Source organism: Herpailurus yagouaroundi, unplaced genomic scaffold (genome assembly GCF_014898765.1).
Source record: "Herpailurus yagouaroundi ecotype Mexico unplaced genomic scaffold, PumYag 186, whole genome shotgun sequence".
Taxonomy (NCBI): Eukaryota; Metazoa; Chordata; class Mammalia; order Carnivora; family Felidae; genus Herpailurus; species Herpailurus yagouaroundi.
Window position 1 is genome coordinate 11,103,712 of NW_024412417.1, and position 27,419 is coordinate 11,131,130.

Sequence of the window (27,419 nt, forward strand, 5' to 3'; positions counted from 1 at the left end):
GAACTGTCTTTCCCAGTATGACCCAGGGGAGTCTCAGAACACACTGCTCACCCTTAGACTTCTGCCCTCCTTCTCCATAGGAGCACCACTACACTCACCAGGCTTGACTGGAGTGATGGTGTGGACTTCTAAAACTTTAGGCTTTGAGTTCCATTGCTTTTAAAAGCTTAAAATAATCAGCCCCTCTCATTTCCCCAGTCAGTGGTTTTGGGAAAGTGTTTTTCTTGGGGAATCATCTGCATGCTTCTCTCCCTCCCTCCCTCTCTCCATGATCAGAGCTCTCTCCCCTCTGTAGCACCCACGATTCTTTTCTCCCCCATCACATCTCCTCATTTCCTGCCTTCCACGATATGGCCTCTTTTCTCCTTCTAATTGTGCTGTTGATTCTATTCTCATATCGTTTTCCTCCGTTTTCAGAATGACTTGATAATTATCTTGCTGTGTTTGAGGGATGAGGCAAACATAAGATCCTCCTCCTACTCCACTATTTTAACTCCCCTTTTAGTTCATTTCTTGTAAATTATGAAAGTTTGTTCTAAGATAGTTCTCTACCCCATTCTGTTCACACAGATTATATCTCTATGAATCATAACAATACAGTATTATATTTATTGCTTTATATAATTAATTGCCTTTTAAAGAACATAAGAGAAATGGGAAATAATACATTTGTACTTTTTCATATTAAACCATGTTGATCATATCTATTTCTCTTCATTTTTTCCTGTGGGTTTGAATTAACACCTGATGGACTTACTTTAGTATTTCTCATAAGGCACTTTGCTAGCAATGAGTTCTCTCAGCTCTTTGTTCATCTGGGATTATTTTTTTTTTCATCTTAATATTTGGAACATAATTTTTTCTGACTATAGAGTTCTTGCTTTACAGTGTATTTTCTTTCCTATATTGGAATGTGATTTTTCACTCCCTTCTTTTTTCTTAGTTTTTTTTTTTTTAATTTCAGTTAGTTTCATATGTAGAATTTAGTAAGTCAGCCCTTCTATACAAACACCTGGTGATCATTATAAGTGTACTCGTTAAATCCCATCACCTATTTCATCCATCCCCCATCCCCCCATCCCATCTCCCCTCTGGTAACCATCCATTTGTTTGCTATAGTTAAGAGTTATTTTCTTAGTTTTCCTCTTTCTCTTTTTTTCCCTGTAATAATTTGTTTTGTTTCTTTAATTCCACATATTAGTTATATCATATGGTATTTGTCTTTCTTTTAATGACTTATTTCACATAACATAATATTCTCTACCTCCATCCATGTCATTGTAAACGGTGAGAGTTTATTCATTTTATGACTAATATTCCATTGTGTGTATGTACGGATATGTGTACTTGTGTATATATGGATACATGTGTGTGTATATATATACACACACATACACACTGGAATATTACTACAATATACATAATTATGTGTGTGTGTCTATATATAGAGAAAGAGACACACTCACATACATACATACATACATACATACAACTTTCTTTTTATCCATTCATCTATTGATGGACATTTTTGCTGTTTTCATGATTTCGCTGTTATTGATCATACTGCCTTCTGAACTCCCATTATTTTACATAAAAATCAGCTTTTAAACATATCGAGTTTCCACTATATGCTAATTAGGTGGTTTTTTTCCTGATTTCAAGAATTTCTCTTGTTCTTTAATTTTCACCAATTTGCTTATAATAAATCTAGGTGTTAGTGTGTTAGTATTTATTGTCTTTGGACTTGAATTGGTTGGATATATGTATTAATGCTGTTTATCAATTTGAGGATTTTCCAGGCATTGTTTCCTCAAATATTTTTCTGTTCTTTTTCTTGCCTTCTGGGTCTTATGTCACTTTTATATTAGTATGCTTGATGTTGTTCTTTAGGTCTCTGTGGCTCTGTTAATTCTTCAATATTTTTTCTTTTTTTTTTCAGGTTGGCTAATTTCTGTTGATAGGCTCATTTTATTTTTCCTTACACCACCATGAATCTACTATTGTGGCCTACATTTTTCATTTCTTTCCTTTTCTTTTAATGTTTATTTTTGAGGGAGGGCCGGGGAGGGGCAGAGAGAGAGAAAGGGAGAAACAGAATCCAAAGCAGGCTCCAGGCTCTGAGCTCTTTAGGGCTCAGTGCTGAGATGAAACTCACAAACCACAAGGTTATGACCTGAGCTAAAGTCAGATGCTTAACTGACTGAACCCCCCACGCATCCACTTTCTCTTCCCTTTTTAATTAAAGCATAATTAACGACATTTTACTGGTTTGAGTTGTGCAATATAATGAGTCAACAATTCTATACATTACTCACTGCTCCTCAGGATAAGTCTGTGATAATCTCATTTATTTCACCTCCCTTACCCTCTTTCTCTCTGGCAACGACTAGTTTGTTCTCTGTATTTAAGAATGTGTTTTTGTATCTGTCTCCTTTATCTTTGTTTCTTCATTTTGCTTCTTAAATAAAAGTGAAATCATATGACACTTTGCCTACTCTGTGTGACTTATTTCACTTATCATTATATCCTCTAGGTCCACCCATCTTGTCTCAAATGCATGATCTCTTTTTTTTTTTAATTTTTTTTAATGTTTATTTATTTTTGAGACAGAGAGAGGCAGAGCATGAATGAGGGAGGGGCAGAGAGAGAGGGAGACACAGAATCAGAAGCAGGCTCCAGGCTCTGAGCCATCAGCCCAGAGCCTGACGCGGGGCTCGAACTCACGAACCGTGAGATCGTGACCTGAGCTGAAGTCGGACGGTCAACCGACTGAGCCACCCAGGCGCCCCTGATCTCTTTTTTTATGGCTGTGTAATATTCCATTGTGTATGTATACTCACACACAGAACATTTTCCTTATCCATTTGTTGTCCGTTGATGGACACTCAAGTTGCTTCTATGTCTTGACTGTTCTAAGTAATGCTGCAATAAATATAAGCTTGCATATTTCTTTTTGAGTTAGTATTTTCATTTTCTCTGGGTAAATACCCAGGAGTGAATTTATTGTATCATATGGTATTTCAATTTTTAATTTTTTGAGTATCCTTCATAGTCTTTTCCACAGTGGCTGCACCAATTTGCATTCCCACCAACAGTGCATAAGGGTTCTTTTTTTGCTGCATTGTGGTTTTGATTTTCAGTTCCCTTATGATGAGTGATGTTGAGCATCTTTTCATGTGTCTGTTGGTCATCTGTATGTCTTTGGAGAAATGTCTGTTCATGTCTTTTGCCCATTTTTAATTGGATTATTCATTTTGTGTGTGAGTGTTGTAGAATTTCTTATTTATTTTGGATGGTAACCTTTTATCAGATATAGCATTTGCAAATATCTTCTTCCTTTTCATAGGTTGCCTTTTAGTTTTGTTGATTATTCCCTTTGCTGTGCAGGTTTTTATTTTTATACTTTTTTAATTTAAAAAAAAAGTAAGCTTTTTATTTTGATGTAGTCTCAGTAGTTTATTTTTGTTTTTATTTCTCTTCTCTCAGGAAATGTATCTAGAAAAAGTTCCTACCGCCAGTGTTAGAGAAATTACTGCATGTGCTCTCTTCTAGGATTTTTATGGTTTCGGGTTTTACATTTAGGTCTTTAATCCATTTTGAGTTTATTTTTGTGTTTGATTTTGGAAAGTAGTCCACTTTAAGGGTACCTGAGGGGCTCAGTCGATTAAGCATCTGACTTGTGATATTGGCTCAGGCCATGATCTCATGGTTTGTGTAATTGAGTCCTGCACCTGGCTTGGTGTGGAGAGCATGGATTCTGCTTGGGATTCTCTTTCTCCATCTCTCTCTGCCCTTCCCCTGCTTGTGCGCTCTCGCGCTCTCTCTCTCTCTCTCTCTCTCTTTCTCTCTTTCTCTCTCTCTCTCCCCCCCCCAAAATAAACATTAAAAAAAAAAGAATGTAGTCCAGTTACATTCTTTTACATGTTGCTGTACAGTTTTCCCAGCGCCATATTTTAAAAATTCTGTCTTTTCCCCATTATATATTTTTGCCTCCTTTGAATTGATTGATTGACCATGTGTTTATTTCTTGGCTATCTATTCTGTTCCATTTATCTATGTAGATTTTTTTTTGTGCCAGTACCATATTGTTTTGATATATAGCTTTGTAACATATCTTGAAATCTGGTATTGTGATACCTGCAACGTTGTTCTTTCTCAGGATGGTTTTGGCTATTTGGAGTTTTCTGTAATTGTATACTAATGTTAATCATTCTTCATTCTAGTTTTGTGAAAAATGCCATTTGTATTTTGATAGGGATCGCATTGAATCTGTAGATGGCTTTGGGTGCCATGGACATTTTAACAGTATTTTTCCAATCCATCCAGTATCTTTTTCTGTGTTTGCTTTGTCTTCAGTTTTTTCATCAGTGTTTTATAGTTTTCACAGTACAGGCTTTGTATCTCTTTGGTTGTTTTTTCCTAGATATTTTATTCGTTTTGGTAAAGTTTTATAAATGGATGTTTTTTTTTAAAGTATCTCTTTCTTTGTCCTTAGTGTATAGAAATGCTACCCATTTCTAGGCATTACTTTTGTATTATGCCACTTTACTGAATCCGTTTATTCCTTGTAGTAGTTTTTTGGTGGAGTCTTCAGGATTTTCTGTGTATAGTATCATTTCATCTGAATACAGTGACAGTTTGTTTAAATTCTTTTCTGCTACAGTTGCCTGTTATTTCTTTTTCTTATCTGATTGTTCTAGCTCAGATTTCTAGTACTATGTTGAGTAAAAGTGGTGAGAATGGACATCCTTATTTTGTTCCTAACCTTCTAGGGGAAGCTCTCAATTTTTTGCCATTGACTGTGATAGCTGGGAGGTTTTCATATGACCTTTATAATGTTGAAGTCTGCCCTCTAACCCCAATTTGTTAGGTGTTGTATCATGAATGGATATTGAATCTTGTCACATGCTTTTTCTACATCTATTGAAATGAACATAGGGTTTCTATCCTTTTTTTTGTTGATGTGATACATGGTGATGGTTGATTTGCAAATATTGATCCATCTTTTCATCCTGGAATAAGTCACACCTGATCTTAGTGGATTATGTTTTTAATATATTGTTGTATGCAGTTTGCTATTATTTGTTGAAGATTTTTGCATGTGTGTTTTTCAGGGATATTGGCCTGTAGCTTGCTTGCTTGCTTTCCTTCTTTATTTTTTCTTTTTCTTTCTTTTCTTTTTCTTTTCCTTTTTTTTCTTTCTTTCTTTCTTTTTTTTTTTTTGGTGTCTGTCTGGTTTTGCTATCAGTGTAATATTGGCCTCATAGAATGTATTTAGAAACTTTCATTTGTCTTGTATTCTTTGGAATGGTTTGTGGAGAATAGGTATTAACTTTTCTTTAAGTGTCTAGTGGAATTCACCTGTGAGGCCGTTTCATCCTAGACTTGGTTTTTGGTAGTTTTTTGATTGGCAGTGCACTTTTGTTACTTGTAAATAGTCTGTTCAGATTTTCTATTTCTTCATGGTTCAGTTTTGGAAGACTGTTATGTTTCTAGCAATTTATCCATATCCATATCTTTTAGGTTGTCCAGTTTGTTGGCATGTAACTTTTAATATTACATGCATGTAGTTTGATACAATCTTTTGTCTTTCTTTTGTGTCAGTTGTTACTTCTCTCATTTCTGATTTTATTTATTTGAGTCCTTTCTCTTTTTCTTGATGAGTCTGGCTAAGGGTTTGTCAGTTTTGTTTATCTTTTCAAGAACTAGCCCTAGGTTTCGTTGATTTTTTTTTTTTTAATTTTTTTTTTGGAGGGGGTCTCTTTGTCATTTGTTTCTTCTTGGATCTTAATTACTTCCTTACTTCTAGTCCCCTTGGGTTTTGTTTTTTCTTCTTTTTCTAGTTCCTTTAGGTGTAAGGTTAGATTGTTTATTTAAGCTTTTTCTTGGTTCTTGAGGAAAGCTTGTGTTGTTGTATTATTACCTCTTAGAATTGCTTTCACTGTATACCAAAGATTTGCGACCTTTGTGTTCATTTTCACTTATCTCCGTGTATTTTTTTATTTCTTATTTGATTGTTTCATTGACCAATTGATTGTTTAGTATCATGTTGTTTCATCTCCATTTGTTTGTGTTTTTTACACTTTTTTTCATGTGATTTATTTTTTGTTTCATATAGTTATCAGAAAAGATACATGGTATAATTTCAGTCTTTTGTTTTGAAAGCATTTATAAAAGTATTTTTATTTGCTAATCATGATGTTTACATGTAGTAGCAAAACACAAGCTATATATACAAAAGGCTTTCATGAAATGCATTTAGAAATGTGCATCTCTGTTTTCGTAAGGATACAGTTTGGGACAACACCTACCTACACTTGCGCTTTGCATGAATGCCTTCCTCTCTCTGATGAGGTGGCTGTTTTCAGTTACTGAAAGCTGTGCATCTGTCTCCTGCTTCCCATTCTCATTTCATTCTTCTTAAATTTATTGATGCTTCTTTTATGGCCTATAATGTGATTTTTTGGAGAGTGTTTCATGTTCAGTTGCAAAGAATGCAATATTCTGTTGGTTTTGGATGGGGCGTTCTGTATATTTCTGTTATATCCATCTGGTCCATTGTGTCATTCAAAGCCATTGTTTCCTTAGTGATTTTCTATCTGGGTTATCTATACATTGGTATAAGGGGAGTGTCCTCTACTATTATTACCATAAATTTCTCTCTTTATGTCTGTTAATATTTGCTTAATATATTTAGGTGTCCCATTGTTGCTTGAGTACCTACAATTGTTATATATTTTTTTTTGGATTGATATCTTTGTCATTATGCAATGCCCTTATTGTCTTGTTACAGTCTTTGTTTTAAAGTCTGTTTTGTTTGACACAAGTATTGCTACCTTGACTTTTTTTCTTCCATTTACATAGTGGATGTTTTTCCATCCCTTCACTTTCATTCTATATGTGTCTTAGGTCCGAGGTGAATCTTTTGTTGGCAGCATGTAGATGAGTATTGATTTTTATTCATTCCGTTGCAGTATGTCTTTTGCTTGGAGCATTTAGACTATTTACATTTAAAGTAATTATTGATAGGTATGAACTTACTTACTGCCATTTAAAAATTTTGTTTTCTGGTGGTTTTTGTAGTTCTTTGTTCCTTTCTTCTTCCTCTCCTTTGTGAATGATGCATATCTGTTGTGTTATGTTTGTCTTTCTTTCTCTTTATTTTCTTTGTGTATCATAGGTTTTGGGTTTCTTGTTACCATGAGGTTCTTATATAACATCCTAAGTAAATCGTCTATGTTAATATGATTGTCATTTAAGTTCAAACATGGAAAATTATGTCAAGATTATCATTCATATTTGAAGGAGAGAGTTTCCAAGACAAACAAAAGATACAGGAGTTTATCACCACGAAACCGGCCTTACAAGAAACTTTAAATGGACTTCTTTAACTGGAAAAGTAATGGCCATAATAGAGAAAATTATGAATAAAAAGCTGTAAATATTACAACATATATATAAAATGTGGAGAAGGGAGTAAAAAGAGAATGTGTGTTTGTTTTTCTTTCAGAATGTGTTTGAATATCTTATCTGTTTTAAATAGTGCTGAAATAACCATAGATATTCATATATCTTTTCGAATTAGCGCTTTTGTTTCTTTGGGTAAATAACCAACAGTGGAATTCCTGGATCATATGTTAACTCATTTTAATTTTTTTGAGGAATTTCCATACTGTTCTTTATAGTGGCTACACCAGTTTGCATTCCCAACAACGGCGCACAAGTGTTCCCTTTTCTCCACATCTTCACCAGTACTTGTTATTTCCTGCTGTTTGGATATTAGCCATTCTTACTGGTGTGAGATGGTATCTCTTTGTGGTTCTGATTTGCATTTTCCTGTAATTAGTGATATTGAGTATTTTTTCACATACGTATGATCATTTGTATGTCTTTTAGAATAATATCTGTTCAGGTCCTCTGCCCATTTTTTAATTGTCAATTATTTGGGTTTTTTTGTGTTGAGTTATATAAGTTCCAAATGTAGAATTCTTGGCTGCAGAGCAAATAAATCTATAGGTTACTCTTTTTCATTTTACCTGTTTTATAGACATTTTGGCTGCTCTCTGCCAGGAAAATTTGTTATATTCATTATTTAAATTAACATCACTTAGAATTAAAGAACCCTTTGTATTAACTATCTTTTTTTTTTTTTTTTAATTTTTTTTTTCAACGTTTATTTATTTTTGGGACAGAGAGAGACAGAGCATGAACGGGGGAGGGGCAGAGAGAGAGGGAAACACAGAATCGGAAACAGGCTCCAGGCTCTGAGCCATCAGCCCAGAGCCTGACGCGGGGCTCGAACTCACGGACCGCGAGATCGTGACCTGGCTGAAGTCGGACGCTTAACCGACTGCGCCACCCAGGCACCCCTGTATTAACTATCTTTAATCAGTCAAGTGCTAAGTGGTTTGGGAAAACAATGGCAGCAGATTTGGCTCATTTATGTATGTAGAATAAAGTGTATCTGCCTCCAAAGTGTTAACCTCACATTAGATAATAAAATATTTCTGTCATTATCAATTCATATTTGAAATAAAAACCTGCTTAAGGGGCGCCTGGGTGGCGCCGTCGGTTAAGCGTCCGACTTCAGCCAGGTCACAATCTCTCGGTCCGTGAGTTCGAGCCCCGCATCGGGCTCTGGGCTGATGGCTCAGAGCCTGGAGCCTGTTTCCGATTCTGTGTCTCCCTGTCTCTCTGCCCCTCCCCCGTTCATGCTCTGTCTCTCTCTATCCCAAAAATAAATAAACGTTGAAAAAAAAAAACAAAAAACCTGCTTGAGTCATGCTGAATTGTGGGACATAAGGGAAACGAATTAGAAGACATTTTTGTTGTTTGCTTATAAAGACATTTAGTGACTAAGATTAAAAAAAGAAAAATGAGAGTATCTCCAGTATTGACCTACTTTTATGTGCCATATTAATGTTTGTAAAGTGATTCACTTTGATCCTAAGTATGTACAGTTTTTCCTGTAGTCTAGTAGAGCATCTTTAGAAAGGGAAAGACCTTTCAGATTATTGATCATTACCCACCAAGATTCAAGATCAGAAAGTAAATTTATAATTCACGTGATGAGGGTCTGATAATTAGTCACTGTTTACTGACCCCAATGTTGATAATAGGAATTTTTGAGTGTGTGTGTAATATATATGTAATTTTCCATGTTACCTAAACCTGTTTTTTATCTTCTGTTTCTAATATGTGTGAAATCATCATGCGATACAATGTAAGGAAATCCACACTGATAATTTTTAAAATTTCTCTCAGTTGTAACTTAATATTGTCTAATGAAGTCCAGTGCCCCCTCCCCATTGTTGACACATGTAGCACACAGTCTTACCGAATTTTCTTTATGTATTTACTTTTCCCCATAGCCCAGTTATATTATGCTCTTTCAGATTATTTAATGTGAGTCACATCATTGTGTATTTGTCATTTTCTTGAAAATTATTTTATTGATATCTTTTTCTCTGTCCAAAACAGTGTTTTTACAAATTCACACAGAAATGGCATTACCAATTTTTTTTTGTTTTTAGTTTTCTTGTTACTTTTAGAGACTTTGAAAACTTGTGAATTCTTCCATCAACAGTTTATCAAAAATAAAACATGTTACAGCATTAGAACTTTACAATTCAAGTAAAATACTAGTCTTGAAGGTCTCAGAATCATGAATGATTCTGGAATGTCATTTGTGGATGTCTGAGCATATTTTGGGGATACCTAGAACATTATATTCCCAGTGTTATAAATGATAAGGTGTTTTTATTTTGTGTGCATGTGCATGTAAAAGGAATATTTTTGCAGCTAACGATTTGTTGTTTTGATAATTTTTTCAGAATGATTAATTGTAGGAATTTTTGTCATTACATGTTAAGATCTCATCTTCTAGGTAGAGTGTGCTTTTTAAAAAGACAATCTGTTGGGGCGCCTGGGTGGCGCAGTCGGTTAAGCGTCCGACTTCAGCCAGGTCACGATCTCGCGGTTCTTGAGTTCGAGCCCCGCGTCAGGCTCTGGGTTGATGGCTCAGAGCCTGGAGCCTGTTTCCGATTCTGTGTCTCCCTCTCTCTCTGCCCCTCCCCCGTTCATGCTCTGTCTCTCTCTGTCCCAAAAATAAATCAATGTTGAAAAAAAAAATTAAAAATAATAAAAAAATCAAAAGACAATCTGCATACTAAATAAATGGGCATAAACTATTGTTTTAAAGGTTCTGTTTAAGACTTAGAATATGATATACCAAATTTCAATTATTGGTCTCATTCCAAAGAAGAAGCAGAGACACATATGAGATAGTACTAATGTCATTTGGGATATTCATTCTTAATTTAACAAATTTAAATGTGGTGCTCTTCATCCAACATAACTACCATTTAACATTTCTTGGGTAACATAAAATTTGAGAAACTATATATAGCTCACTACCAGTTTTAAAATATGTGACCTGAAATCATTCCAGAATATTTTAAGACAAATTTGGCAAAGCATTTATTTTGTAAATAGCATAGCACTTTGTGTAGGTTTTAAAATAATTTTAGAATTAGTTACAGATGATTTAAAGTTTGTCATTCTTTCTTGGTGGCAAATATTTTAAGTCTTAAGACAGGCACAGTACCACAGTGCTGACCACACATTATTACGCAGTTTTCATTGTTTCCAGTCAAGTTATTGTGGCCTCCTGTGTAGCTAGATTTATCCTATTATCCAAGGCTCAATTTCAAAGATTCTAGTTTTAATCTTATGAGCTATATTTGGTCAAGGTATTTTGAGTGTTTAAACTTGTAAGAATCCGAATCTACTTAATATCACCATTTATAGTTTAAATGCTTATTTATATTACATATAAATAAATATCCCATATATATGGAATTTAAATATAAATGATTCAGTTAGTAATTAAGCATTGCAAAATAACCTGAATCTAAAAATACAGTGTGACCCTGGCTCTGTGTGGGCATATCCAGCACAACGGAGAAAAAACAAGAAGGAAATAAAACTACGTTAATAGTTATTTGGAGCAGCAGCGTTTTGACTAGTTTCAATTTTTCTTTTTTATTTATTTTCTAATTTATCTTTATTGAGGCATTAGTATGTTTCATTTTGACTGGTTTTAACTTTCCTTCTTTATATTTTCTAGTTTATGACTGATTTTGATTTTTCTTCTTTATTCTATTTCCTAATTTATCTTCAGTGGGGTACTAGTAACTCTCTAATTAGAAATTAAGTATTTTCAATTTATTAAAAATAATTTGGCTACTTAAAAAGATGTCTACAATATCTACACATACAAGTGCTAGTAGAACTGCAAAGTCAACACTATGTCATAGTAATCTAATTTGCATCAGTTGACATCTAAAGAATAAGTGTTAATAAATATTCCAATACTAAGTATATGGTTAAAAATCATTTCACAAAGTACTTTATAGCTGCATTAAAAAATGGCTTTATCTCATAATTTATATCAATCTTTGGTACATTAATAAAAAGTATAAAAGAAGAAAAGGAATTTTGCTTTTACTCCTGAAATTTATGAGTGCTTATTTTTTCTCAAGTATATTTTATTTAAAAATAACATATTATACATAAGAATGAAGATATCAAAATGCATCCTGGGTCTTACCCCCAGATATTCTGATTAAGTAAGTCCAAATTAAAAATCAGCAATCTGTGGCTTATATAAGGACGCACCTGATTCTGGTACAGGTATTCCAAGAGACCATAATAGATTGTTCTTTTCCTCTCTTATTCCTCAGCTAGATCTGTGGTCACCTTCACTCCATGCAAAAATCATTGTATTTTCCCAATAGAACACATTTTCTGTGGTCTCCAAGGTAAAATGAATACATCCCCAGCAGTTGCACAATGCAATCCACTAGGATGAAAGAAGAGGAAGTCAGAACTTCTATTTATATCTGTATCTCATTTCCTTAAGTTCTATTTCTACATGTTTTACAATATATATATATATTATACAATATATATATATAATATGTTTTACAATATATATAATTACTGATATAGTAGTGTGTTGCTATTTCTGCATGTTGTATAATGTATATAATTATTGTTACAGTAGTGTTATAATAAATGCAAATGTTAACATTTATCAAAGGTTACTTTTAAATAGCAGTTAAATTATTTACCACATTTGTCTCTGGGATAGTATATTTGCTTTTTTGATGCTATAGTAAATGTTTCACATTTCAAAAATAGACAATAGCCCCTTTACTATCAAGCAGCAACTATATTTTATATGTGTGCTTCTCTACTGCCTTTTGTTCTTATTATCAGGTAATGCTTTTCCTTGGACTATCAGCTTGCATCATTTCAGCATGTATACCCTTTTTGGAAAACAAGTGACACTTTGCCTAGTGGAACCTATGGGTTGTACCTCTACTCTAGCTGTTACATCTCAAAAACTACTTGCTACAGGACCTGATACAAGGCATTCATTTGTTGTCTGTCTCCATGTTGACCTAGAGTCACTTCAGATAAAATGCTCAAATCCTCAGGTTAGTATATTTGATTTATGAAAGGAAATTTAAAATAATGTGATTTAAGAACAATTGTTATCAATTTTGTGAAGGGTTTCTCTTCTGTTTCGTGTCCTAAGTTATTTTTAACAGAGTCATCAAGATCAGAATGGTTAGATTAAGTATTGCTTTGAAGCTCTCTCAAGTTTTGTAATTTAAACTCTTCTGAAAATGTAATGGTGGCAGCATAAATGCATCTTTTGGCTGAAAGAATGAAATCAGTTGCAGATGTGAAGTGTTTAAAGCTGAAGAACTACTTTATTATCAGACTGGAAGAGACTTTAAAGTGATCAAATATAATTTTCAGCCAGATTCTCACCCAGGACTTCTTTTGCTCAACATGTAATATTTTTTTAAAAAGCATTGTTTAGTACTTAAGAGATATATTTTGCTAATCCTGTAACATTTTAGTTGCTGTAGGCCAAACATACTGAAATCTGTCGTGTTACAATTTCATATGAATTCCAATCCCCGATGTATACAAATTACTAATTGCATACAGATAATTTGTTTCTTTCACCTCAAGCAGACTGTGATATACTTTCTACATAGATTATCAGTGTTGAATACTGTTTGAAATTATATTTTGAAATAACAGGTGTTGATTCTGACAGGTCAGTGTTGATCTAAGTTTCTCTCAGCGCTAGTGATTACAAACCACTAATTAAGCCAATTTTAGAGTGTGTTTTTTAGAGCGGGTCCAAATATTATTTCATATTTTATAGAGCCTCCTTACTGATACCATCCTCCTTCCTTCTCCTCTTCTCCCTGCCTGGTTAGTGGAAGATGAATTAAGGGACCTAATGGTTGCCAGATTTCTAAATATCATGTGAAGTGGCACAATGTAAATTCTGACTAGACTGTGAAAGTTTTTCAACATATATAACAACCTCCTAAAATAAGTACTAAAAATAAAATGCAAAACTACCAAGAGACAGCGCCCAAAGCCAATAGACATATTAAAGTGAAATACCAAAAAAAAAAAAAAAAAAAAATTTCAAATAATCTAAACAAGTCAAGAAGTGGTAACATGAGTTTAAAAACAGGGTAGAAACAGAAAACAGTAAAATGGTAGGGCTAAGATATTCTTACCAATGATTATATTAAATGTTAATGATGTTAACTAGGAGTATTTAGACCATGAGCTAGCAAACTAAAGCCTGCAGGCCAAAAACCCATTTTTTACATTTTGTCTGAGGTTGCTGTTCTGCAGAAGTAAGTAGGAGCACCAGAAAACAGCATGGCTCAGAATATTTACTATCTGATCCTTTAACAAAAAAATGTTTACTGTCCCTTTAATGTTTACTCCTATTAAAAGGCAAAGATTGACAGAGTGGGGAAAACAGCAAGATTCCATTATATATTGCTTAAAACCAAAGCACTTGAAATATAAAAAAATGGATACAATATAAATAAATGCATAGGAAAAATATACCATGGAAACAGCAGAGGACGGATGGATTTGCTTATTTTAATATCAAATAAACATAACGAAAAAGGGTATTACCAGAGATAAATAAGGATATGAAACTAAAATGGACAGAATCAAAGGGAAAAAATGGATGATTCTATTCAGTACTCTGTAGTAGGAACTTTTTTGCGACCTCCCTCAGCAATTATAAAATAACTAGATGAAAAATAATAATATGGAGATATAGAAGATGAAAAAAATTGACCACAGACATAGTAGGAAAGTTTTACAACATCTTTCTCAGTGATTGATAAAACAAACAGATAAAAATAAAAAAATAATTGGAGGTAAAGTATGAAATACCCTACCAACTTGCCTTATCTAATTGACATTTATAGAACACCATATTGAACAACCATGGAATGAACGTTTTTTTTTCAGGTGTACATTCTCTCATTTTGTTTAAGAGATCAAAGTAAAGTACTGTATATTATCACAGTCAAAATATATTAGAAATCAGTAATTATCTAGAAAACTGTACAATAAACATGCTTCTAAATAATCTATGAATCAAAGACAAAAATCACTTGGAAATAAGAACATATTTTGGTTGAGTGACAAAAAAGGTGGATATAGTAAAGTACTCTTCAGGGGAAAACATAATTTTAAATATTAACATTAGAAATAAAGACCCTAAGTCATTCACTTATGGTTCCACTTCAGAAAGCTACGAAAAGAATAAGATAAACCCAAATAAGTGAAAGGAAGAAAATAATAAAGATAAGAGCAGAGACGACTGTTACAATATAAGAAAGATAAACTACAAATTACCAATAGTGGGAATGAAGGAGGAGGTTTATCACACAGATCCTACAGACTTTAAAAGCATAATAGAATATGGACAACTTTATGCCAGCAAGTGTAACAATATAGGTGAAATAGAAATTTTGACTAAAAAATAACTGATCAAAAAATAATACAGGAAGAAATAGAAAATCTGAATATCCTTATATATCTCTAGTAGAAATTGTGATATCAGAACAAGTTTATAAAGACCGTTTCAGGCCCCAATGGGTGAATTCTGTCAAATAGTCAAGGGAAAAAATAGAAAAGTTTTATAAATCTTTTTTCAGGGATAGAGAATGGAGGATTCCTTCTCAACCTGTTTTATGAGCCAGTGTATATTTTTTATACATTTTATTTTAATGTTTATTTATTTATTTTGAGAGAGAGAGAAAGAGAACACAAGCAGGGGAGGGTGGGGCAGAGAGAGAGAAAGAGACTTCCAAGCAGGCTCCATACTGTCAGCTCAGAACATAATGTGGGGCTCAATCCCATGAACCATGAAATCATGACCTGAGCTGCAGTCAAGAGTCAGACACTCAACCAACTGAACCATTTAGGCACCCCAAAGCCAGCATAATTCTGTTATCAAATCCTGAAAAAGAAGGAATTAGAAATCCCTCATGAAAATAGATGTAAAATTCTTAAATATTAGCAAATCGTTGCAGCAGTATATAAAAAAAGTTAATACATTATGACAAAGTAGGATGCTTTAATATTCAAAAATCATTTGGTATAATTCACCATATCAGTAACAGTTGAGAAAAACCATATGATAATTTCTGTTAGAAGCAGGTAAAACATTTGACAAAATTTAACCAACCATTTATGATTAAAACTCTCAGCAAATTGAGACTATTAAATAAGAATTTAATATTAAAGAATACTAAAGAATTAATATTAAAGAATTTTTCAAAACTGTAAAGGACATATATGTAGTAAATCAAACATCATACTTAATATCACACTGAATTATTTTCAACTAAACTCAGAAAAAAGCCCAGAATGTGGGCTTTCAGCACCTGTTGTATATCATCCTGGATGTTGTAGCCATTCCAGTAAACCAAAGGAAATCAAAAGGCATAAAGATAAGAAAAGAAGTAAAACTCTGTTTATATCGGACAAAATTTTTTTAAGAAAATCCTAGAGGAATTAAGCAACTATTACTAGAACTAATAAAATTATCAAGGTTGCAGGAGACAATAGTAATATATAAAAAGCTATTTATTAATATATATTATCAGCAAACAATTGGAAGGTTGAATGAATCCCTTCCATTTATACTGGTTTCCAGAAACATAAACAAATGAATCTAAAGATATCCAAGACCTTTACCGTAAAAACCGGAAAGCATTGCTGGGAGAACTTAACACCTAACTGGAGACATACACCTGTTCACAGATTGGATGAGTCAGTATTGTTCAAAGGGCAAAATTGATTTTGATACTGGGCATAATCAAGTTTAAAACATTATCTCTTTGAAAGACTCGGTAACAGAGCAGAAAGCCAAACACTAAGAGAAAGTATTTGTAAAATATTCATCAAACTATTATGCAAAATATTTCTTTAAAGTTTATTTGTTTATTTTGAGAGAGAGAGAGAGAGAGAGAGTGAGTGAGCAAGCACATGAGCAGGGAAGGGGCAGAGAGAGAAAGAAAGAGAATCTCAAGCAGGCTCTATACTAACAGTGTGGGGCCATACACAGGGCGAGATCCCATGAACTGTGAGATCATGACCTGAACCGAAACCAAGAATCAGACACTTAACCAACTGAGCCACCCAGGTGTCCCATGTTATGGAAGATATTTAAAGAACCCTTTCTAGTTGTTAACGTGATGACAAAGAATAGTTTATATAATGGGAGTAAGATTTGAACAGACTTTCACCACTCAAGATGTTATTGGTCAGTAAGCACATGAAAAGATGCATATCATCATCATTCATCAGGAAAAATAAAATGTAAAATGAAGACAACCCACTATACACCAATTAGATTGGCTGAAATAAAAATGAGCATTGTGAACCATCTAGAACTCTTTGTATACTGTTGGTGGGAATGTAAAAATTACACAACTTTGGAAACAACCTGGAAATTCCTGAAAAAGTATGACATGCACTTACCATGTGACACAGCCATTCCTCCCTAAGTTTTTCCTTAGAGAAATGCAAATATATGGCTATGCAGAGACTTTTATGTGGATGTTTTTGGCAGCTTATTTGTATAGCCCAAAACTGATCACAACTCAAATGTTCATAAATAATTGAACGGTAATTAAACAAATTATGATCTATCTGTATAATATAATACTAGTCAGTCATCAAAGATCTGAATAATTGATAAAATGCAACGTAATGGATGAATATTGTAATCACTACACCAAGTGAAGAAAGTCAGATAAAGAGTACTTACTGTATAATTACAACTATATAAAACGTTAGAATATGCAGACATCGATATTGTGACAGATTCCTCATTGCCTGGAGAAGGGAGTGGGAATGAGGAGGGAATGATTGTAACAACAAATTCCAAAAGGATATGAAGAAACTTAAGGAGAAAATAGAAAAATTTTTTATATTCATAGTTTAATAGTAGTTTAATCTCTATATGATAGACATCCAGCTACTACTTGGAGTTGTCCATCAGAGACCTTCTACTTTAGGAACTTATGAAAGTCATTATAGCCTTGAGAGGATTGTACTACTCTACATGTTCTGAACATCCATAGCCATCCTAGCTGAGAATAAATTCTATTGCTATTAGTGTTTTAGCCTGGAAATATTTTATTTTGAATCTTTTTTTTAAAAAAAAAAAAACTTCTTTTACTTTGAGATTCTGAAAGGTATTGTGATTTCTGTGGAATCTTATTAAATGTCATGTTGTCGCTCAAGTCCGAACTCTCGAATATCTTTATCAGATATCCACTTTGTTTGGAACAAAGGTCAGGTTTTGTTGTTGTTTTTAAATATAAACTGGTTCTGGGGCGCCTGGGTGGCGCAGTCGGTTAAGCGTCCGACTTCAGCCAGGTCACGATCTCGCGGTCCGTGAGTTCGAGCCCCGCGTCGGGCTCTGGGCTGATGGCTCAGAGCCTGGAGCCTGTTTCCGATTCTGTGTCTCCCTCTCTCTCTGCCCCTCCCCCGTTCATGCTCTGTCTCTCTCTGTCCCAGAAATAAATAAACGTTGAAAAAAAAAATTAAATATAAACTGGTTCTAAGCAAAGTCATCACATAGGTTTTGGTCTGGTATTTCTTTCTCATGCCTGCTCACTCTTTTTGTCCTTAAACCTCCATCACCTGGCTCCCAAGGCCTCCTTGCTGCTCCCCAAATACCAAGATCTTTTTTTTTTGAGAATTAAACCAAGGCTGAGTGAACCTCATGCTTCAAGAATGCCTTTGCCCAAAATGTGATAATTCTTATCTTTTCATTTAATTCCAACTTTATCTTCTTGGTAAGTCCTCATAAACCAGCTCTTTTTAATTGTTATCAGCTTCTATAACCAAAGCTGATCACAAGGTTGTTGGGAAGTTTCAGATATTTATGAAATATGTAAAAATACCTTGTAAATTCTGAAATATTATAGGAATGCCAACTGTGTTAGTTTTTAGATTGACTCCAATACAAAATGTGATACCCTCTTTGTAAATTGTTATGAGTATCTCTGGTAGGATGTAGCAGTCTTCCAGAGGGCTAGGAAGCCACAAAACAGTGTAACACTTTGAAGAATCATTATGTATTCAGAGGTTTGGTAAAGAGTTGATACTGTTTTATATCCTTGTGTGCCAGATTAACCTAAATTTTAATGATAAAAACATGAGATTCTCTCTTGTGAGTGGTTGCTCTAGCATAGGCTTCCAGACTCCCTCTGGATTTTCACAATTACAAAAGATGGCTTGATTTTTCTCCCCAATTGCAGAATAATACTGAGTACTACAAACCCAATACTACATATCCCAACCAGAAATGAGGAGAACAAGGATGAATAAGATAAACACACTGTGGGGGAGTGAGAATGTCCTGTCTCCTCAAGGTCCTTCTAGGTGGACTAAGAATCAAGTTGACATGAGACAGATTAACAGGAGAAAATAAAATCTAACAGTGTAAATATGGGGAATCCACACAGACATGGAAATTCCCATGACAGGCAAAATTAGTTATATATACCATTTTGGACTAAGGAGAAAGTCTGGGACTTCAGAGAAAATGAATGCAATTTATAGGAAGATGATAAAGAGTAATTGTCTAGTAAGCTAATGTTTGCTGGGCCACTTAGAAACCATGGGACTTAGAGGACTTTGATCATACAGGCCTTGATAGGTTCCTCCCTATCTACCATGTCTAGTTCATATCATAATGTAGTTCTTTGTGGTGATAATTCTCTTCCTAGTGCAGGTCCTGTACCTAAATTCTTTGAGGCAGTTGTGGGGGAGGCAGAGATCTTTTCGTGAATCTGCTGGCATTGCTTTTTTGATTGTTATTTAATATAAAATAATCTTCATGCCAAAGTGGCTCGGCTCATCATGGGGTGGCCTGCCCTTGGCCCATACAACATGAGAAGGCCATGCCTTTCTTAATGCATCTGTCGAAATCCACAGATAAAGAGCAAATCTTGAAAGTGTCTTTAGAGAAATGACACATTACATACAAGACAACCAAAATTTGATTATTAGCTCACTTCTTCTGAGTATAGAGAGCAGAAGAATATAACATCTTTAAGTTGTGGGGGGAAAAATACAGCTTCTCAACCCAGAATTCTAAATTAAAAAAAAAATACATGTGTATGAATAAATATTAAATAAAGACATTTTCACATAAAAGAATCTATCACCTGTAGAACTGCACTACAAGAAATCCTAAAGGAAGTCTCTCATACTGAAGGGAAATGAAACCAGATGTTTGATCTTTTTTTTTCTTAATATGAAATTTATTGTCAAGTTGGTTTCCATACAACACCAAGTGCTCATCCCATCAGGGGCTTTCCTCAATACCCCACACCCACACTCCCCTCCCTCCTACCCCCCCATCAACCCTCACTTTTCTCTCAGTTCTTAAGAGTCTCCTGTGTTTTGTGATCATCTTTTTAAATGTTTCTTGGCCATTGAGTTTGCTCTTTTGTGAATTGGCAATTCAAATTGTTTACATTAGTTTGTATTTTCTTGATTATTAATAAGGTTGAACAGTTTTTAAATGTTTATTGGTCAATGAATTTGTTTTACTAATTGATAATTCATATCATTTACACAGTTTTTCTGTTAAATTTCTTAGCAATTCCAAGAGCTTCCCTTAGGCACTATGAATACAAACCCTGAATTTGTAATGCAGTTATTTGCCTGTATGGCATCTGTTACCAAAAATGTTCAATCTTTCTTGATGAAATATTATCTATAGGTATTTTTTTTTATTTTCTGGGTATCCTGCCTTATAAAGAGTATAAGGGGCCCCTAAAATACAGACATCCATGTGTATCCTAAAATTTCATTTATGATTTTTATTTTTAAAATTAATGACTCAATATAACACTGCCTTTTTTGTGAGTGGTTATTCCATCTGTTTGGTTTTTGTGTTTGTGAAGGATAGTGCTTCTTGAGTCCTTTTTTTGTGTCATGGACCTCTTTGAGAATCCAACAAAAGCTATGAGCCTGTTCCCTAGAACAATGTGTATATCCACTAAATTTTGCATATACTATCAGAAGCTTTTATACATTGTAGCCAGTGTATAAGATTCTTGATTCCATTTTAAGGAAATAATTTCTTCTTAAATGTCATTTTTTTGTTTATCCATTAGAGTCATATCAGAAGTTTTGACACTGGTATATTAATTTGATTTATTATTGCTTAGATACAAAGCCTGCAAGTAGTAGATATATTTCATTCATTCATTCATTTTTAATATTTATTTATTTTTGAGAGAGACAGAGACAGCGTGCGAACTGGGGTGGGGTAGAGAGAGGAGACAGAGTCCGAAGCAGGCTTCAGGCTCCAGCTGCCAGCACAGAGCCCGATGTAGGACTCAACTCATGAACCGTGAAACCATGACCTGAGCTGAAGTCAAACACTCAACCAACTGAGCCACTCAGGCACCCCGCTGTATTTGAATATATAGTGTGCAACTCTGTATGTAGGGCAGACCCAGGATAAATTCATTGTCATATTAGGCATTATTGTGGGTCTCTGTATCAACTATGGTGAACTAAACTACTATGTCAGTTCCTAGAACTCATTGCCGTTCAAGGGCCTTCGACACTATAAATATTTAACACAGTTGAATAATGAGAGTTTTTGTTCCTAGGGATGATTTTCATTAACCCTTCCCTTTATCTTAACTGTTTTACCAAAGTTACCCAATTCTCTTTAATGTGTTTAGTCACTGTTCTCTTCAGCCTTAAAAATTATGTTTATTGTAAAATTAAAGGAGCCTGTAGAATCCTTTTTAATATAATAGTTTCAGTTTTTCCCTTAGCCAATAAATTGATACATTTTGTCTTGCTATAAGGCATTTCCAGGAACAAAACCATCTTTGCCATTTTGGGTTTTAGGTATGTGAAACTAGAGGAAGAATAGGTTTTATGCTCCTTTTTTATCCTGTTTATTCATAGTTTTATTGCTAAGTTATGTTCAGTTTTCAGTAAGGAAGTAGAATTTGGCATTACTGTCTAAGAGCACACCATTGAGTTTAGACAAAACTAGATTTGTATTTTTTGTACCACTCATTTTTAATTTTTCTGAGTCCCCTGATTTTTATTTTTATCTTTATGCAAAATTAGACTAAGGATTATGCTTTATATGCAAAGGCTTTTTTTTGTTTGCTTGTTTTTAAGTTTTTGACAAGTCTTTTCTCTTTTCTGAAATTGAGTTTTAATGATTAGTGATAACCTGCATACCAAATGAGCTAGCCTTTTAAAATATATATTCACTTAGAGCTCTTTGGTGTTCAACATGGAGTAGTAATCACTTGTTGAAATTCCATTCTCTTGCTTGATTTCCATTGAAATTGTATACCCATGGTTTTCTTCTACCTACCTTTATGATTACTCTTCTCTCTCCTAATACCTTGCAAAACAAATTCTTCTTCGCTAATTGGATAGAGCCTTTCGATGCCCCTACATCATCTCCTGCACTTGGCTATTGCTCTTGGCATTCTTAAGACTGCAGTGGCTTTTTGTATCCACTTAAATCATGTCTCTTCTTTAGAAATGTATCGGCTTGAGGCTTCTCTCAGCCTCTCCAATCCAAGTAAATCTCCTATGTGATTGGTTATAGAGTAAATGAGAAAATAGATGTGAAATTAAGTTTTAAACAGTGAAACATTATATTTTTGGTATTCATTAGGTATTCGATACACAAGATATTATTGATATTCAGTCATCTTCATACATAGTGTATATAAAGCTGCCTCACATGGTGCTCATCTTTAAGAAAGTTTTAAAGTTTTATTGGGATATACTTACATCCAATGAACTGCACATGTTTAAATTAATGCTAGGATATTTGACATATGTACACCCATGAAACCATTCTCAGAATCAAGATAATGCATACATCCATCATCCTCAAAAGTTTCTTTATGCCACTTCATAATCCTCCATTTTACTTCTTACCCCATCCCAGGCAACCAGTAATTCTGTCATTATGGATACTTGTCATTTGCTAAGATTTTGTATGAATAGAATCATACAGTTGTATTCTGTGTCTCTGTCTCTCCTTTTTTTTTTTTTTTAAACCTAGCTTCTTTCATTCAGCGTAATTATTTTCAGGTTAGGTTATGTTTTTCATGAATCCATAGTTGATTTCTTTTTATTGATAGATATTCTGTTGCATGCATATACTACATATTATTTGTCCCCTTACTGATGAAGATTTGAGATTTTTTTCCAGTTGTGGATTATTACAGAAAAACTGCTATGAACGTTTGTGTTCTGTCTTTGTGTGGATATAGACTTTCATTTTTCTTGGGGAAACAAGAGTGCAATGGCTGGATCCTATGGTAGATGTATGTCTTTTTCAGAAACCACCAAACTATTCTACATTTTGCATTCTGATCAGCAGTAAATGAGAGTTTCATCTTTGCCAATACTGTTATGGTTAGGCTTTTTGATTTTAGACATTTTAATAGGGGGGTAGTGATAGCTTTCATTGGCAGTTTTCAGTACAGCTTGAAGGATAAGAATTGAATATTTATCTTCATATTTTTTCATTTTTTTAAAACCTTTGAATTTGGCAAGTCTGAATTCTGTGATAGTAACTTTCTCCTTTGAAAATAAAAATGTGTTTATAGTTTATGTCTGTGTTTGCTTGGCACATTAATTATGCACATACTTAGTGCCATTCATACATAATTATTGAAGGGTAACAGTTAAAGAAAATAAGAAATAGTGACCATAAAAGCATCAGTTCTCTTAAATAAATTAACTTTATGCCCTTAGAAGTATCTAGAAGTTGTTTTCTTTGGTGTATGCTCTCCTTATTTGTCAGTTTTAATTGTTTAAGAAGGAGAAAATCTTTTTTCAAAATACGGTTTGCAATAAAATTGTTTCTTTTTAGGGAGAACTCATTCTTGATTATGAAAGACAAAAGAATTTGAACTAAAATTTTTCTAAGAGGTGTTTTGTAAGATCTCTAGCCATTAGATGTTTTTTTTTAAAGCAAAAAGAGCTATAACCTGAGATTTGAGACTTCATCACACAAAAAGCAGGAGAAAACTGTAACCTAAGTACTGTTTTATATCAAATAAGGGTTGACAACAGTGTTTTTATGCATCTGTTCTGCCCACATAAGAAGCCAGCTTTATCATCTGGATGTGTCCTGGGGCTGAAACTTCTTATAAATATGAGAATTTCACCCTTTTTTTTTTTTAATGGCAAGCAGAATATGGTATCCAGCTGTGGATTTGCTTATATATTTTGTTTGCATTTTTTTCCTTGGGCTTGTTTTATACAGTGTATGGCAATATGTTGTCATACAAATTCCCTGATTAATGCTTATTTATGAAATCTTGTGTAAATATCTTAGAACTTAGTCAAACAATGTGCAAGTTAAACAATTTTTTTCCTCTGAATATTGGAATGACAAATCTAAGGGGAATGGTAGGTTGAATAGTTTATGTTCTTTATCTATAGCAAAGTCTTATATGTAACATTTTCATTTTACCATTCTATGTTATGTCATTCTTTTCCACTTTATTTTACTGGGTGAGAAATCCTGTTTCAGATTTATTCCTCAGAAAAGTAGGGAGAATTTAAATGTGGAAAACATTTAGAAATAAGAATGGTAATTATTTCATGTGTAATTAAATAATCATATTTACTAGTATACATTTGACATCTAATTCTGATAACTCTGTTTAAGAGGCATTTCTTTGTGTTCTATTAGTTGTGTGTTAAAAGCAATCCACTCTTTCATAATAAGCTGTTTAATTAACATTATTGCTGTATTAACACTGTTTTTCCAAAAAAAGTAAATTGCTCATAAAATATCAAAGTTTGAATATGTGGCAAACATCAAGTATGAGTAAATTCATTATATCTGCTTCAAATTCAAATCACGATAAAATACTTAAAATTGTAAACTTGCTGTATGAATTGTTCTTTGTATATCTCCTCTGAATCGTATCATAAAATCTTCATGATCATATGTATTATTATAATATATATATATTATATAGTTATCATAGATTACAGATCATGATATAATATCATGATTGGTGATATACTGATAGATTTTTATTTCATATATTCTTATTTCCCTGGACTTGTTTTAATTTTTTCACATGTAGTAATTAATTGTGACTGGAAGTTGAAAGTCTCGTTTTCCCTTTTTCTTCTGCTCAGGTGCAGCTTTTCTATGAACTGACTGAGATCATGAATAAGGTCTGGAATAAGATTCAGAGGAGAGGTAATCTCAGTCCTTCATCAGCCTATGCAGAAACCGTGGCGGGGCCTGTCCCTGGTTCTCCAGTGAGAAGCAGTGTAGGCACTGCTCCTCCAGATACCAGCACATGCAGCCCATCTGCTGATGTTGGAACTACTACTGAGGTAAGTGTTTCTGAAAGGTCTGCTGCCAGTGAAGGGTGATATATACCACAGAGTTCTATATCAGGGTTGAGAATGAAGATGACCTCATTTCTGTGGAAGCTGCCAGGTTCAGAAGGCTCATGGGGAGCTGTGGTAGCAGTGGCTATTTATTAATGTTCCTTTTAGGTCCAAGTATTTTAATTGCTTTCAGTAGGTAGTGGGGTAGTTCAGGACATTCGGGTTCTATGAAATGGAAAAAACTGAGACACAGTAAAGGTATGTTTCCTCAGGAGTATGGAAACTTAAAAGCTGAGTGAAAAAGAGGCTTATGCTTCCCTTTCCCCTACCCTCTCTGCCCCTGCCCTTTTTGTGAACCAGGGTATTATTGTTATCTTTACGTTAGTGGTTTTTAATCCTGTCAAACCCAAAATCCTCACCTTCTCTCTTCCAGTCATAAAAGTCTTTCTTTTCATTTTTAACACCCTAACCTCACCCAACATGCCAGTGCCTGTTTTATAACAAATATTTTATAATGCCCCTTTACTATCCTGAATGAAAAAAAAATGTAATGCACATATACATAATATTTCAAAAATATCTAATAGCTCAAAATATAAAGGATTAAAGGAATATAATTCAAAGTATAATAATATATATTTCAATATATGTGTAAGTGCTCAGGCATGACTATGTTAGAAGAAGACACGATGAAGTACACAGTACATACAATTACTGTGAATTTGATTGATAACAAATAGACTTGTTCCCATCTGTATCCAGTACCACGAGTGGTACTGTTGTGGCATCATTTATTGGTGGCATCATTTTCTGAAGTAGCAGCAAACTTGGTAGAGTTTTGAATAAAGCAAAATGTATGCTTCCTTTCTTTTCATTTACATTTTATTTACATTTCTGGAACTCTTAGTGTATAATTATAATAAAATTGTGCAGAAATGCCAAAAAAATAATGTTTAGATCTAAAGCTGAATTCAGTTTTATTTCCAAATATATTTCCAAGATTTTCACCTGTGTAAATTTCTATGAGATCATTTTGCTTTTCAGGACTGCCTTATTCATGATAGAAGCTCTTAATTCCCCCTAATCCTAACTCTTAAATGCCGGTAGTGACACCCAATCATTGAGTCAACCAGAATTATCCTAATACATTTCCCAAACACAGGGGTGAACTTGCACCACTGAGAACTACTATAATAGATAGAGGTAGAAGTTATGTTATTGTTTTTGCATGAAGACATGTTCTATGGAAACATAGCTTTGGCAAAGTACAGAATGGGAAGAAGCATCAGGTAAAGGGTATGTTATTATTTTTTTTTAAACACTAAAGACAATCAAACTCAGTTAAATGGACCTTTTTTTTTTTTTTAATTTGCTTTGAGGCTTTAACACATTAGAGTAGATCTGTTTGACAACTGCACAAGCAACTTCTCTATCCCCGTTCATTCTACATTCTGAGAAACCAGTGACCCAAGTGATGGGTTTTACTCCACACTCCAAATGAGGAATAAGTCCAGTCTAAAATGTGCAGTTATGAGGTCGATGGGGCATATCCCTTCTAGGGTAAAAACTTGCTTTCATGGAGTTCCTACAGTTAGAATACAAAAGCTCCTGCAGTTTAAAAACAACAACCACTCTATTGAATGTAATAGTTTTCAAACTTATTTAACCAAAGACTCTTTTCCACAAATTATCATTGCACAGAATACACTTTGTGAAATACTTTAGAAGAGTAATCAAAGCTTGGGGTGACAAGTTGCTAACAAGGATAGTATAAGTAAAATTAATAAGTGAAGTTAAGTCATAGAGACATTCCACTGGCAGAAAGGAGAGTGTTCCATTAAACAATTGTCTGCTAAGCACTTTATTTACTGGGATGTCCAGATAAACATGACTACCTATTTTGGGAAGTGGGCTTTTAGAAAGAGACATTTAAAAAAACATTGAAAGACTGGAAAAGACAAGGCTTTCATGGAGTGGTCGCACCTGTTGGTCATAGATCTAGGGACTACCATTCAGTCCTATATGTACAAAGTACAGTATAAATGGTGCTCTCTATTGTGCACTGTCCAACCTACACAAAAGGACATGGTAGCCCTAATATGAGATGTCATAGAGATTAACATGCCCTGTAATTATAGAAGTATGATTAACAAATTTATTCTCTGGTATCTTTGGGTGTTTTGCAGAGGAAGTAACGCTTGAGAAGAATCTTGAAAATAAATATAACATTAGTAGCAGTTTTGTTTTATTAGGTGTATTATAATAGAAAAAGCCAGAAGAATGATGTCCTCATGAGCCAAAATGGGGAAATTAATAAAGGGAGAGATTAACAAAGGGAGAGATTTTCTCAGTCACATAAAAAGAAATTGATTCCAGGGTGTCTGGTGGCTCAGTCAGTTAAGTTCAAGCTCTGGATCTCAGCTCAGGTCTTGATTGCAGGGTTGTGAGTTTAAACTCCACACTGGGCATGGAGCCTACTTAACAAAAAAAATTAAAAAAATAAATTCTGATTTCTATAACAAGATCCTTACATTCCTGCAATTCATTTAAATTTAAAATATTGAGGATTCTTTCTGATTGAGTTGTAAACATAAGCAATGAAAATGTTCATTAGTGAG

General features: G+C 33.9%; 1 protein-coding gene across 10 annotated transcripts in view; it reads left to right on the forward strand.

Annotated features, from left to right (window-relative positions):
* The window catches only part of VPS13B (vacuolar protein sorting 13 homolog B), a 795,663-nt gene that overhangs the window by 408,579 nt on the left and 359,665 nt on the right, over positions 1-27,419 (forward strand). For all 10 annotated transcript variants that reach the window (XR_005796430.1, XM_040494097.1, XM_040494098.1 and 7 more), the window contains 2 exons: positions 12,283-12,503; positions 24,601-24,804. Coding sequence is in view for 9 of the 10 variants with exons in the window: in XM_040494097.1 (XP_040350031.1) it covers positions 12,283-12,503; positions 24,601-24,804 (425 nt within the window). In the remaining variant the exon portion in view is untranslated. The remainder of the gene's footprint in view (positions 1-12,282; positions 12,504-24,600; positions 24,805-27,419) is intronic.